We start from the raw sequence: 14,232 nt of genomic DNA on the forward strand, positions 1-14,232 counted from the left end.
CCGATATAGTATAGCTGAGGTGGAATAAGGGGGACCAGCCGCCAGTCGCCGAGGCAGATGGAAAACCGCCTAAAAACCATCCAGAGGCTGGCCGGATCACCGGACCTCGACACAAGTCCGCAGGGCGGAATTGTGCCGAGGACCAGGCACCCTTCCCACTCCGGAAAGCCGGGCATTAGACCGCATGGCTAACGGGTGGGCAACCTATAAGATACTTCCCCTTAGCCTAGAATCATGAAGTTTGGCAGAAAGCAAGGTTTGACATTACAAGTAAAGGAAACACTCCGAAAATGGTTAATTTGTGAGAATGTCACACACAAAAAATTATTTCTTTTGTTATTTGTTATCCGACTTCAGACTTAAAATTGAAACCGTCTCTAAAGTCTTGGAATTCCCAGGACCGATATCTTGCCAGTATCAATGTCGATAACAAGGAAAAATCGACGAAATTCTTCATTCCTGGGGTGGGTGAACTGTCGATGTACATAATTAAATTTGTACGGAACCCTCAGAGTGCGATTCCTACTCGCACATGGGCGTTTTTTTAAATAAACATTACTATAGACAATATATAAAACACCAATGAAAGATATTTTCAAAATTCAGTGGCTTCTTTCTTTAAGCTGAGAAAATGGCACACCTATATAATGCATGCGGCCACTTACGCTTCATATTAGACGGCGACCACTGCAGCGTTAATGTACACAAGAGTTGGGGACGGAGGCCAGCTGCGTATTTTATGTCGTATGCATTAATGGACATTTCGGTGCCGCTGGAGCAAGTGATGTATTTTTATGTATTTATGGTTTAAGCCTACCAGAAATAACATTGTGTACATTGCACAGGTTTTGTGCAGCACTAGCCTCAAGTAAAATAGGTCTTTTGAGTTAAATATTTCTTGGGGTTTGGCCCTTCCACTCTCAGGTCCTCGCTCTCTAGCCTTTCAAGTGGTACCAGAAGCACTCTCCGAGGCTTACAGAGGATAGATGTAGATGTAGACGAAGAAACGGCTGTGTGAAGTTCTGGACTATCCAGTAATCGCCCATCAAGTACCACGGATACACAGTCCTCCTAAGCTACCACTGCCAACACGACAATATTCAGAACTGGTCCTGGTTTGATACAAACCAGGAGCTGCTGCTCTCTTTATCGAAAACGACCATAACCGTTGCCGAATCTGCTCTGATCACGAGATGCCACATTGCACCGTCTGTGCACTTTGCATACACTTACAACATAGTCTGTTATGTGTTAATCAATTGGCGGTGACCTTTCCCCTGCTGATGTGTAATCTACGGGTGTTACAGGGGAGTCAACGGACGACCAGCTACAAGTGGTAAGCCGCAAGGAGTGGCTGGCGGACCCGCCCTCGCAGCCAGTGGACATGGTGGAGGGCCCCCTCGACCTGGTCATCATCAGTGAGTATCGCCGTCACCAAGTGCTGCCACTCACTTCAGATCTAGTGCTGAAAGTGTGGTCTGTAACAAAACGTTCATTCAGCAGTGATACGTAGGTTCTTATTAAACCCTGTGGCACACTGAAACTGTCTTCTAGATGTATTCCGAGTGTGGACTCTTACATTTGGCTGGTAACGCCAGCTGGCCGGGGTGGCCGACCGGTTCTAGGCGCTACAGTCTGGAATCGCGCGACCGCTACGGTCGCAGGTTCGAATCCTGCCTCGGGCATGGATGTGTGTGATGTCCTTAGGTTAGTTAGGTTTAAGTTTTTTTTTTTGTGTGTGTGTAACGCCAACTGAGCTTTTCAGGCACAACTCATGATCATCTGTGAAGTTTAGTTAGTAGAAAGAGGATATTGGTGAAGAGAAATTTGGAGTGCATGGAAAACTTGTTTGGAGAGAATACAAAGGTCTACATTCGAGTCTCAGCTTTAATTCATTCACTGTTTTGACTGTCGATTCGTCCATAGCGTCAAATGGTAGAGCGAAGTCTAATGCGTAAGCTGGGAAGGTACTCTATCTAAAGGTAAGAAAATTTTGGTCAGATCCGATTATTGTGAAGAAACTGGAGCTGAAGTTGAGGCTGTAAACTGGGTAGAATCCGTTGGTTTGCCGTTGTCAGGACAGGAACCCATGGTCTAGCGGTAGCCTCTCTGAGTAGTAATCAAAACGTCCTGGGCCCTGGGCTAAAACTCCGCCACTGCTTAAATTTTGAATAAAAATCACCAGCAATAGCGACCGAAGACTTCCGGCGTTCTGCCTACAGCCTTGTCAAAAAGGGCAGAGGAGCGGACAGAGTTCAGGGCACTCTCTTGCCCTTGTGGTGGGAAACTGGCCTTAGAAGGCTTACGAATCAGCAATGATCAACGGAATGAGGATGAAAGAGGCAATGGAAATCACTGCATTAAAGATGAATTATGTGTATGTGGCCTGTAATTGAAGAAAGTGGCATGATGAATCTGAATAGTCTCCCATGCGCCTCTCCAGGAGCGGATGGACAAGGGAGAGGTGATCATGAGAAAAAGATAGAGTAATCAACAAAATGGCAATGTTCTACGATTTGGGGCGCGGAATGTCATAAGTTTGAACGGAGTGGGGAAGCCAGAAAATCTTAAAAGGCAAATGCAGAGGCGCAAGCTCGATACGGTTGGAGTCTCTGAAATGAAATGGTCACTTAAGTATAGGGTAATCTGAAAAGAAACAGGAAATGGTATAACGGGGTAGGATTCGTTATGAATAGGGAGGTAGGGAAGAGAGACAGTTACTGTGAACAGTGCAGTGATAGGGTTGCTCTTATCAGAAGCGACAGCAAACCAACACCGATAAAAATATTTCATTTGTACACGCTGACGTCACAAGCAAAAAATGAAGAAACAGAGAAACTATAGGAGGACGTTGTGGAGGCAATTTTTACGCAAAGTTAGACGAAAATCTAATAGTCATGGGAGATTGAAAAGTGGCTGTAGAAGAAAGATAAGAAGAAAAGATTACGGGAGGATATGTCCCTGGTATAGAAATGAAAGAGAAGGAAGACTAATTGAGGTTTGCAATAAATATCAGTCAGTAATAGTGAATTGTCTGTTCAAGAATCACGAGAGGAGGAGGTATGCTTGGAAAAGGGTGGGCGATACAGGAAGATTTTAGTTCTGTTACGTCATGGTCAGGCAGACATTTTGAAATCAAGTATTTGATTGTAAGACTTGCTCAAGTGCAAATATAGACTCATGTCACAATTTAGTAATGATGAAGAGTACGCTGACGTTTAAGAGACTAGTCAGGAACTCCCAGTGTGCAAGGAACTGAGATACGGAAGTGCTAAAAAATGAAGAGGACGTTTGAAGTGCTCTGTAGATACTGCGATAAAGAACAGCTCAATAGGCAGTTCAGTTGAAGAGGAGTGGACATCTCTAAAAAGGGCAGTCACAGAAGTTGCAACGGTAAGCGTAGGTGCAAGGAAAGTAACTGTGAAGAAACCATGGATAACAGAAGAAATATTTCAGTTGATCGACGAAAGAAGAAAATACCAAATTGTTCAAGGAGATTCAGCAATACAAAAATACAAGACACTTAGGAACGAAATAAATAGAAAGTACAGGGAAGCCAAGGCAGAATGGCTACATGAACAATGCGAATAAATCGAAAACGAAATGATTGTCGAAAGTACGGACTCTGCATACAGAAATATCAAAACGGCCTTCGATGAAATTAAAAGTAACGGCGTTAACATTAAAAGTGCAATGGAAGTTCCACAGTGAAATGCAGAGGAGAGAGTGGATAGTCGTAAACAGAAAACGGAATGCCCCTATCAGGAGGAAGACTTGTCTGAGAACAAGAAAAAAGAGTCGACAGGGAGGAGATAGGGGGTACAGTATGAGAATGAGAATGTAAAAGAGTTTTGGACAACTTAAGATCAAATAAGGCAGAGGGATGGATAATACTCCATCGGAATTTCTAAAATCATTAAGGGTAGTGATAGCAAAACGACTACTCACGTTGGTGTGTAGAATATATGAGAATGCCAACATATCGTCAGATTTCCGGGAAACATCTTTCAGACAATTCCGAAGATAGCGAGAGCCGACGAGTGCGTGAATTATCGCACAGTCAGAGTAACAGCTCATACATCCAAGTTAATGACAAGAATTATACACAGAAGAAAGGAAAAGAAAATTGGGGATCAGTTCGGTGACGATCAATTTGACGTTAGGAGAGGTAAACGGTTCAGAGAGGCAGTTCTGACGGTGTGCTTGATAATGAAAGCAAGTAATCATCTTGGGGTTGAAACTCTTTTTTCCGTGTTTGATTTAGCAATACGTATGTTTTTGGATAGGGTCCGCCTTTAGCAAAACACAATTTTGGTTTCTAACCCAAACATGTTTCACTGCAGTTTAGCATCTTCAGTAGGCTTTTTGTTAAAGATAAAGAATGTTCTTTATTGTGTGTATACACGTAACTATTAGTTTTTAAATCGTAATTACAGATATTTGAAAAAAATACATAAATTTTGAATTCATACCTTTTTACCACATGGTGCGGTTTTTCCAATGTGTTGAGTTTCTTCAGTGACTGTTTTGTTCCACAGTTTGTCATCTGCAACCACTTACCTTAAAGTAGAGAAATTGTTTAACCCAAAATTACGGTTTGAAAATCGTTATTTCTATGCCTGAAATTATTTAATTTTATGTGTGTGTGTGTGTGTGTGTGTGTTTGTGTGTGTGTGTCTATTTATATAATGTTTCACTTACATTTTCTTTTTCTTCATCTTCATCAACATAACTCAACAAAAAGCAATACGGATTTGAAAATTCTCAAATACAGCAACAGACTCCCACAAAAGCTAATAATTGAAGAAAATTATCCCATACAGAAAGCCATAGTGGAAGACAAACAAGTGATAAATAAATAGACATCTATCTGCAATGGAACTCTGTTTTCTGCCCTCAAAGAATTATTAGACAAGACCAACAAATAGAGCTCTCACCCCCCCCCCCCACCCCAGCGCGCCCCCCCCCCCCAACACAAACACAAATCACAGACACCTCTGAAAGAATCAGAACAACCGCCAGGATCACCTTCAACTGTTCCACTGTCAGCGATCTTGTTTTTACACCTTCAATTGTTCCTCTGTCCGCCATGTTTGTTTTTACAGCTGGTAAACAGTGAAACAGAGATAGTGACAGTGACAGTAGCAACTCTATATGTAGTGTTTGACAGTGATGAAGATGAAGAAAAAGAGAATGTAAGTGAAACATTATATAAATAGACACACACACACACACACACACACACACACACACACACACACACACACACATAGAATTAAATAATTTCATGCATAGAAATAACAATTTTCAAATCGTAATTTTGGCTTAAACAATTTCTCTACTTAGAGGTATGTGGTTGCTGATGACAAACAGTGGAACAAAACAGTCACTGTAGAAACACAACACATCGGAAAAACCGCACCATGTGGTAAAAAGGTATGAATTGAAAATTTATGTATTTTTTCAAATATCTGTAATTACGATTTAAAAACTAATACACTCCTGGAAATTGAAATAAGAACACCGTGAATTCATTGTCCCAGGAAGGGGAAACTTTATTGACACATTCCTGGGGTCAGATAAATCACATGATCACACTGACAGAACCAAAGGCACATAGACACAAGCAACAGAGCACGCACAATGTCGGCACTAGTACAGTGTATATCCACCTTTCGCAGCAATGCAGGCTGCTATTCTCCCATGGAGACGATCGTAGAGATGCTGGATGTAGTCCTGTGGAACGGCTTTCCATGCCATTTCCACCTGGCGCCTCAGTTGGACCAGCGTTCGTGCTGGACGTGCAGACCGCGTGAGACGACGCTTCATCCAGCCCCAAACATGCTCAATGGGGGACAGATCCGGAGATCTTGCTGGCCAGGGTAGTTGACTTACACCTTCTAGAGCACGTTGGGTGGCACGGGATACATGCGGACGTGCATTGTCCTGTTGGAACAGCAAGTTCCCTTGCCGGTCTAGGAATGGTAGAACGATGGGTTCGATGACGGTTTGGATGGTACCGTGCACTATTCAGTGTCCCCTCGACGATCACCAGAGGTGTACGGCCAGTGTAGGAGATCGCTCCCCACACCATGATGCCGGGTGTTGGCCCTGTGTGCCTCGGTCGTATGCAGTCCTGATTGTGACGCTCACCTGCACGGCGCCAAACACGCATACGACCATCATTGGCATCAAGGCAGAAGCGACTTTCATCGCTGAAGACGACACGTCTCCATTCGTCCCTCCATTCACGCCTGTCGCGACACCACTGGAGGCGGGCTGCACGATGTTGGTGCGTGAGCGGAAGACGGCCTAACGGTGTGCGAGACTGTAGCCCAGCTTCATGGAGACGGTTGCGAATGGTCCTCGCCGATACCCCAGGAGCAACAGTGTCCCTAATTTGCTGGGAAGTGGCGGTGCGGTCCCCTACGGCACTGCGTAGGATTCTACGGTCTTGGCGTGCATCCGTGCGTCTCTGCAGTCCGGTCCCAGGTCGACGGGCACGTGCACCTTCCGCCGACCACTGGCGACAACATCGATGTACTGTGGAGACCTCACGCCCCACGTGTTGAGCAATTCGGCGGTACGTCCACCCGGCCTCCCGCATGCCCACTATACGCCCTCGCTCAAAGTCCGTCAACTGCACATACGGTTCACGTCCACGCTGTCGCGGCATGCTACCAGTGTTAAAGACTGCGATGGAGCTCCGTATGCCACGGCAAACTGGCTGACACTGACGGCGGCGGTGCACAAATGCTGCGCAGCTAGCGCCATTCGACGGCCAACACCGCGGTTCCTGGTGTGTCCGCTGTGCCGTGCGTGTGATCATTGCTTGTACAGCCCTCTGGCAGTGTCCGGAGCAAGTATGGTGGGTCTGACACACCGGTGTCAATGTGTTCTTTTTTCCATATCCAGGAGTGTAGTTACATGTATACAAACAGTAAAGAACGTTCTTCATCTTTAACAGATGAAAAATAAAAGCCTACTGAAGATGCTAAACTGCAGTGAAACATGTTTGGGCTAGAAACCAAAATTGTGTTTTGCTAAAGGCGGACTCTATCCAAAAACATAAGTAATGGAAGCAAGACTGTTAAGAACCAAGAAACTTTTGTAGGACTTGTTGACCTCCAAAAGCGCTTGACGTTGTAAAATAGTGCAAAGTGATCGAAATTCGGAGAAAATTAGAAATAAGCTGTAGGGAAAGACGAGTAATGTATAATAACCAAGAGGGAACCATAAGACTGGAACGAATCACTCGGATTAAAAAGAGTATGAAGCAGGGATGTAATTTTGCGTCCCTACTGTTCAGTCTGTGCATTGAAGAAACAATGACGGAAATAACAGAAAGGTACAATAGTGGAATGAAAATTCAAGGTAGAAGGACATCACTGTTTCGCTGACGACACTACTATCCTTAGTGAAGGTGAAGAAGAATCACAGGATCTGTTGAGCGGAATGAGCAGCCTAATGAGGGTAGAATATGGACTGAGAGTAAACCGAAGAAAGACGAAAGTAATGAGAAGTAGCAGAAACGTTAACAGCAAGAAGCTGAACTTCGAAATTGGGGATGATAACGTAGACGAAGCTAAGGAATTCTGCTACCTTGGAAGCAAAATAACTCTTGACGGACGGAGCAGAGAGGACATAGTAGGCAGACTAGTACCGTCGAAGATGGCGTTCCTGGCCAAGAGAAGTCTACTAGTATCTAACACAGGCCTTAATTTGGCTCAAATGGTTCAAATGGCTCTGAGCACTATGGGACTGAACATCTGTGGTCATCAGTCCCCTAGAACTTAGAACTACTTAAACCTAACTAACATTAGGACATCACACACATCCATTCCCGGGGCAAGATTCGAATCTGCGACCGTAGCGGTCACGCGGTTCCAGACTGAAGCGCCTAGAACCGCACGGCCACACCGGCCGGCCTTAATTTGAGGAAGAAATTTCTAAGAATCTTCGCTTGGAAGACAGCATTGTGTGGCAGGGATCATTAACTGTGGGAAATCCAGAAAAGAAGAGTATTGGAGCATTTGAGGTATGGTGCTACTGAAGAACGTTGAAAATTAGACGTACTGACAAGGTAATGGATGAGGAGGCTCTTCGTATAATCGTCAAGGAATGCGATGTATAGGAAACACTGACAAGAAGATGAAGGGCAGGATGATAGGACATCCGGTAAGACATCAGGAAATATAAATGATACTAGAAGGAGCTGTAGAGGCTAAAAATATAGAGAAAGACAGAGATTTTAATACATCCAGCAGACAAATAAGGACGTAACTTGCAAGAGCTACTCTGAGATGAAATGGTTGGCGTTGGTGAGGAATTTGTGACGTGCACCATCAGACCAGTCGGAAGACTGATGACTCAAAAAATAAATATATATATAAGTAATGTTTCAGATTTGGAGGTAGAATGGGATAGGAATGATGATGGAAATAGAATCACATTTCAGGAAGTGGAGAAAATGGTCAATAAGTTGCGGTGCAATAAAGCAGCTGGGGTGGATGAAATTAACTCGGAACTCGTCAAATACAATGGAATGTCAGGTCTTAAATGGCTACACAGGATAATTGAAATGGCCTGGGAGTCGGGACAGGTTCCATCAAACTCGACAAAAGTAGGAATCACACCAATCTTTAAACATGGAAACAGAAAAGGTTGTAACAACTACAGAGGTATCTCTTTAATCGGCGTTGTGGGTAAAATCTTCTCAGGTATTGTTGAAAGGAAAGTGCGAGTATTAGTTGAAGACCAATTGGATGAAAATCAGTGTGGGTTTAGGCCTCTTAGAGGTTGTCAGGACCAGATCTTTAGCTTACAGCAAATAATGGAGAAGTGTTATGAGTGGAACAGGGAATTGTATCTATGCTTTATAGATCTAGAAAAGACATATGACAGGGTTCCTAGGAGGAAGTTATTGTCTGTTCTACGAGATTATGGAATAGGAGGCAAACTTTTGCAAGCAATTAAAGGTCTTTACATGGATAGTCAGGCAGCAGTTAGAGTTGACGGTTCATGGTTCAGAGTAGTTTCAGGGGTAAGACAAGGCTACAACCTGTCTCCACTGTTGTTCATATTATTTATGGATCATATGTTGAAAACAATAGACTGGCTTGGTGAGATTAAGATATGTGCACACAAAATAAGCAGTCTTGCATATGCGGATGACTTAGTTGTGATGGCAGATTCGATTGAAAGTTTGCAAAGTAATATTTCAGAGCGAGATCAGAAATGTAAGGACTATGGTATGAAGATTAGCATCTCCAAAACGAAAGTAATGTCAGTGGGAAAGAGATATAAACGAATTGAGTGCCAAGTAGGAGGAACAAAGTTAGAACAGGTGGACGGTTTCAAGTACTTAGGATGCACATTCTCACAGGATGGCAACATAGTGAAAGAACTGGAAGCGAGATGTAGCAAAGCTAATGCAGTGAGCTCTCAGCTACGATCTACTCTCTTCTGCAAGAAGGAAGTCAGTACCAAGACTAAGTTATCCGTGCACCGTTCAATCTTTCGACCAACTTTGTTGTATGGGGGCGAAAGCTGGGTGGATTCAGATTACCTTATCAACAAGGTTGAGGTTACGGATATGAAAGTAGCTAGGATGATTGCAGGTACTAGTAGATGGGAACAATGGCAGGAGGGTGTCCACGATGAGGAAATCAAAGAAAACCTGGGAATGAACTCTATGGATGTAGCAGTCAGGGCGAACAGGCTTAGATGGTGGGGTCATGTTACACGCATGGGAGGAGCAAGGTTACCCAAGAGACTCGTAGGTTCAGCAGTAGAGGGTAGGAGGAGTCGGGGCAGACCAAGGAGAAGGTACCTGGATTCGGTTAAGAATGACTTTGAAGTAATAGGTTTAACATCAGAAGAAGCACCAATGTTAGCACTGAATAGGGGATCATGGAGGAATTTCATAAGGGGGTTATGCTCCAGACTGAACCCTGAAAGGCATAATCAGTCTTAAATGATGATGATGATGATGAACAAAAACAAAAAAAAAACAACAACCTTGAACGAGTTATATCTATGGCAAACTTAGAAAATTTCTGCAAAAAATGACATATTCTCTGACTTAATTTGTTGGGCACTAAACATTTAGTTTGGCACATTCACAGAAAATGTTTTATAGTTTCGCTGATATCGGCTATCATTACTCATTATCAGAGACGGTGAAAGCAGCATCAGATGATCTCCCAGTGATGTTTTGTCAAAGCCTGGTTAGCAGCAGATGCCGCATTCAGTCGTTCTGCTGATGGCCGATGGTAGCTGATACTGGTGATCAACGTAAAACATTTTATGTGGTTGCGTCATCAAAATATGAAGTGTTCAGTGGGAAATTTTCTGTTGTCCACGAAGGTAGAGTGAACGGGCAGATTGAAACTATGAGCTGGGTTGTGACTTATGTTTGGAAAATTAAGTCGGCTAGAGTATTACCTACGAAAGGCAAGAGTCTGCTGCACAGTGAATGATGCATTCTACGAGAGCTTTTCGAAAATAAGACCCGATCGTTCGCGGAGTGGAGACCACTGAGAAAATCAAAAATGTTTTTATTTGTAACAGGCAGCTACACCTTCCAGCTATTTTTCTACACAGCCGCCGCCCCGACTGATATTTGTCGTAGCGTTGTACCAATTTTACAATATCCTTGTCATAGAAAGCAGCCGCATGTGCTTTTTGCCTATTCTTTACGCTTGTCTACAACTCGCCGCCTGTGTCCAAAAGTTGTCTTCGTAGCCAGCGGTTCATGTCAGCAGAGATGAAACTCAGGGGGAGCTAATGACGGGCTGGTACTGTGGATGAACAAACACTTCCCATCGAAAACGCTGCAGGAGCATCTCCATTGGCCCTGCAGCATGCTGCCGAGATTTTTCTTGAAGGAGGGAACGCATGACAGTTACGTTATGTGGGCTGCATGACTTCAGGCGAAATCTCACACCAGACCCTCATACTTGGTGGGAGACGTTGTTTCCTAGGCATTTTTACTTGCTCACTGTGCGTTCAGAACTGAAAACAGCGACATGACCCAAACGACTGGTATGCTTCATCGGATTTTCGTTGTGACTTCCATTTCGCGGCCGATTTAACCTTACTTTCCAAATAGACCACGTAGAAATAGAATAATTCGTTGACATTAGCTAAGATATTCTCTGCCACACACCGTTCTCCTGCCCACAGATTGGAGTCCCACATCCTTGTACATATTGACTAGAGTGAGAAGAGCATTTCGAGAGCTGGAACAAAAGTTGCTGCTTTGGTCTTCCGATTCTTTCGGAGAATATTTCCTGTCCATCTCCGCCAGCCGTGTCGACGCTTCATTGATTGAGTACTGTCCACTCCGATCTTTGTCACACGTGTAGAGGTTACCACCACCATTTCCCTAATTAAATACATGAACAGCCCAGCGTCGCACCTAACTGATGTCGATACAAACATCACCGTACAGACCTTTCACTCTCCTATGAAATTCAGTTGGAGGCACTGTTTCCACGGTTAGAAACTGTGTTACATCACCTTTTTTCTCACCTACTGACATAGTTACGCTACACATTGCCAGATCACACGATGAAATTCAGAGTCCCTTTACGACGGAGGGTGCAACTTGCGTTAGTGAAACAGGAATGTCGACTGACAAGGGAGGCCACGACGTTTGGGAGTAACAGATTTACTTCAACTGTGTGCAGATTCAGTAGGCCATTAAAACAACACAATATGCAAGTGGTAAGATGCATTACTCTGACACTTCCGAGGAGATCGCAAGAGAAGTTTTGCGCGTCTTTTATGTAATACATGTAGATTCTGTGCGTAGCGTCTGCGTGTCAGAGATCGCGGTAGTCAAATCGGTTTGCGCCGAACGGTAGCTTAGTGTGTTCGGTCAGAGGTTTAGCTGTCCTCTGTAATGCACTGAAGCACCAAAGAAACTGGTATGGTCATGGGTATTCAAGTATAGAGTTATGTAAGCAGGCAGAATACAACGCTGAGTTCGGCAACGCCTATATAAGACAACAAGGGTCTGGCGCAGTTGTTAGATCGGTTACTGCTGCTGAAATGGCAGTTTATCAAGATTTAAGTGAGTTGGAATGTGGTGCCATAGTCGGCGCACGAGCGATGGGACACAGCATCTCCGAGGTAGCGATGAAGTGGAGATTTTCCCATATGACCATTTCACGAGTGTAACGTGAATATCAAGAATCCGGTGAAACATCAAATCTCCGACATCGCTGCGGTCGGAAAAAGATCCTGCAAGAACGATGACTGAAAAGAATCATTCAACGTGAAAGAAGTGCAACCCTTCCGCAAATCGCTGTATATTGCAATGCCGGGTCATCAACAAGTGTCAGCGTGCGAACTGTTCAACGAAAGAACATCGATATGGGTTTCGGAATCGAAGGCGCACTCGTGTACCCTTGATGACTGCACGACACAAAGCTTTACTCCTCGCCTGGGACCATCAACACTGACACTGGACTGTTGATGACTGAATACATGTTGCCTGGTCGGACGAGTCTCGTTTCAAATTGCATCGAACGGATGGACGTCTACGGGTTTGGACACAACATCATGAATCCACGAACCCTGCATGTGAGCAGGTGACAGTTCAAGCTGATGGAGGCTCTGCAATGGTCTGGGGCGTGTGCAGTTGAAGTGCTATGGGTCTCTTGATACGTCCAGATGCGACTCTGACGTGCGTAAGCATCCTATCTGACCACCTGCATCCGTTCATGTCCATTGTGGATTCCGACGGACATGGGCAGCTACAGCAGGACAATGCGACACGCTACAGGTCCAGAACGCGACAGAGTTGCTCTAGCAACATTCTTCTGAGTTTAAACACCTCTGCTGGTCAGCAAACTCCACAGACATGAACATTATTGAGCATATCTGGGATGCCTTGCAACATGCTGTTCAGAAGAGCTCTCCACCCTCTCGTACTCTTACAGATTTATGGACAGCCCTACAGGATTCATGGTATCAGTTCCCCCCAGCACTACTTCAGACATTAGTCGAGTCCATGCCACGACGTGCGGCATTTCTGCGTGCTAGCGGAGCCCTACACGGTATTACGCAGGTGTACTAGTTTCTTTGGGTCTTCAGTGTAAAAAACTGACAATAGATTAAAAAGGAACTTGAGCGGATGTCATGGAACGCCTTTCGCGAACAAATGCAACGAACTATAACGAACAAAATGAGATTCTTAAAAAAAAAGTTGTTAGCGATTGAGATTCATGGGACAATCGTGTATGAAGCGACGGTTCGCTTCGGGTCAAAGTTTTAATCTATACTTTTTCTTCACTGATCATAATACTTAATTTATATGACCTATGAGAGACAATATAATTTAAAAAATAACTTGCATTTGCATCAAGTTTTAGTGAATTTCATATTATTTGACAACTTACTATTTTTAATTAAATTTAGTTAATAGAACAGACATATTTATGATTATTGACAAGTAAATGAAAAAAGGTATAGAGTTTTCCTGATAATATGCCTGTCGTCATGTGCGAAATCCCTTATACAGACAATCTGTTAAGGTACCAGAAACTACTTTGCTCCTCGACGCTTCGAGCTGCAGACACAGAAGTCTGAACGGGAGTTGAAACTTCGTCTCACACACGTTCAAACGCTAATCAGTTGACCACCAGGAGCTCTAATCTCCGACATCTAGGCACAGGTACATCAGTTACATATAGACGCGTAAAATTTCTCGCGCGATTTTCTCGGAATTGCCAGAGTAGTGCAACTCACTGTTTGTACATTATGTTGTTTTAATGGCCTACTAACGATGTACAAAGTGAAGTAAATCCGTGATCCCAATGTCATGGCCTCTTTTCAGTACGCCCTTGTACAAGACAAAGGGGTAAAAACAATCCAAGGTTTCTAGGACAATAAAAATGAAAGAACTGAAAAAATATGTTTTTGAGTTCTTAATCTGAAAGTTGAAATATTTTGTCTCCACCAGGTCGTGGAGTGTTGGCGATAGTTTTTCATTATTTGTATTCTATATAAGATCATAGTTGCCATCCAGATGGATCATAAGAGTTAGAAATTCAGGGAAAAGGGGAAGTAGCAGTTACAGTCTCCGTTGCAGTAGTGGCGTCTTGTAATTTTCTGCAACAGTGGCGTGTCGGGTCATAGAGTTAATAGGTTTTGTTTCTGTAATACACTGAAGCACCAAAGAAACTGGTATAGGCATGGGTGTTCAAGTACAGAGATATGTAA

The 14,232-nt window shown here is 43.8% G+C and overlaps 1 protein-coding gene across 2 annotated transcripts in view; it reads left to right on the forward strand.

The window, feature by feature from the left end:
* Positions 1-14,232, forward strand: part of LOC126267343 (uncharacterized) — a 160,331-nt gene that overhangs the window by 55,003 nt on the left and 91,096 nt on the right. For both annotated transcript variants that reach the window (XR_007548996.1, XM_049972465.1), the window contains exon 2: positions 1,308-1,418. Coding sequence is in view for 1 of the 2 variants with exons in the window: in XM_049972465.1 (XP_049828422.1) it covers positions 1,308-1,418 (111 nt within the window). In the remaining variant the exon portion in view is untranslated. The remainder of the gene's footprint in view (positions 1-1,307; positions 1,419-14,232) is intronic.

The sequence above is a fragment of the Schistocerca gregaria genome, chromosome 4 (genome assembly GCF_023897955.1).
Source record: "Schistocerca gregaria isolate iqSchGreg1 chromosome 4, iqSchGreg1.2, whole genome shotgun sequence".
NCBI classification, from domain to species: Eukaryota; Metazoa; Arthropoda; class Insecta; order Orthoptera; family Acrididae; genus Schistocerca; species Schistocerca gregaria.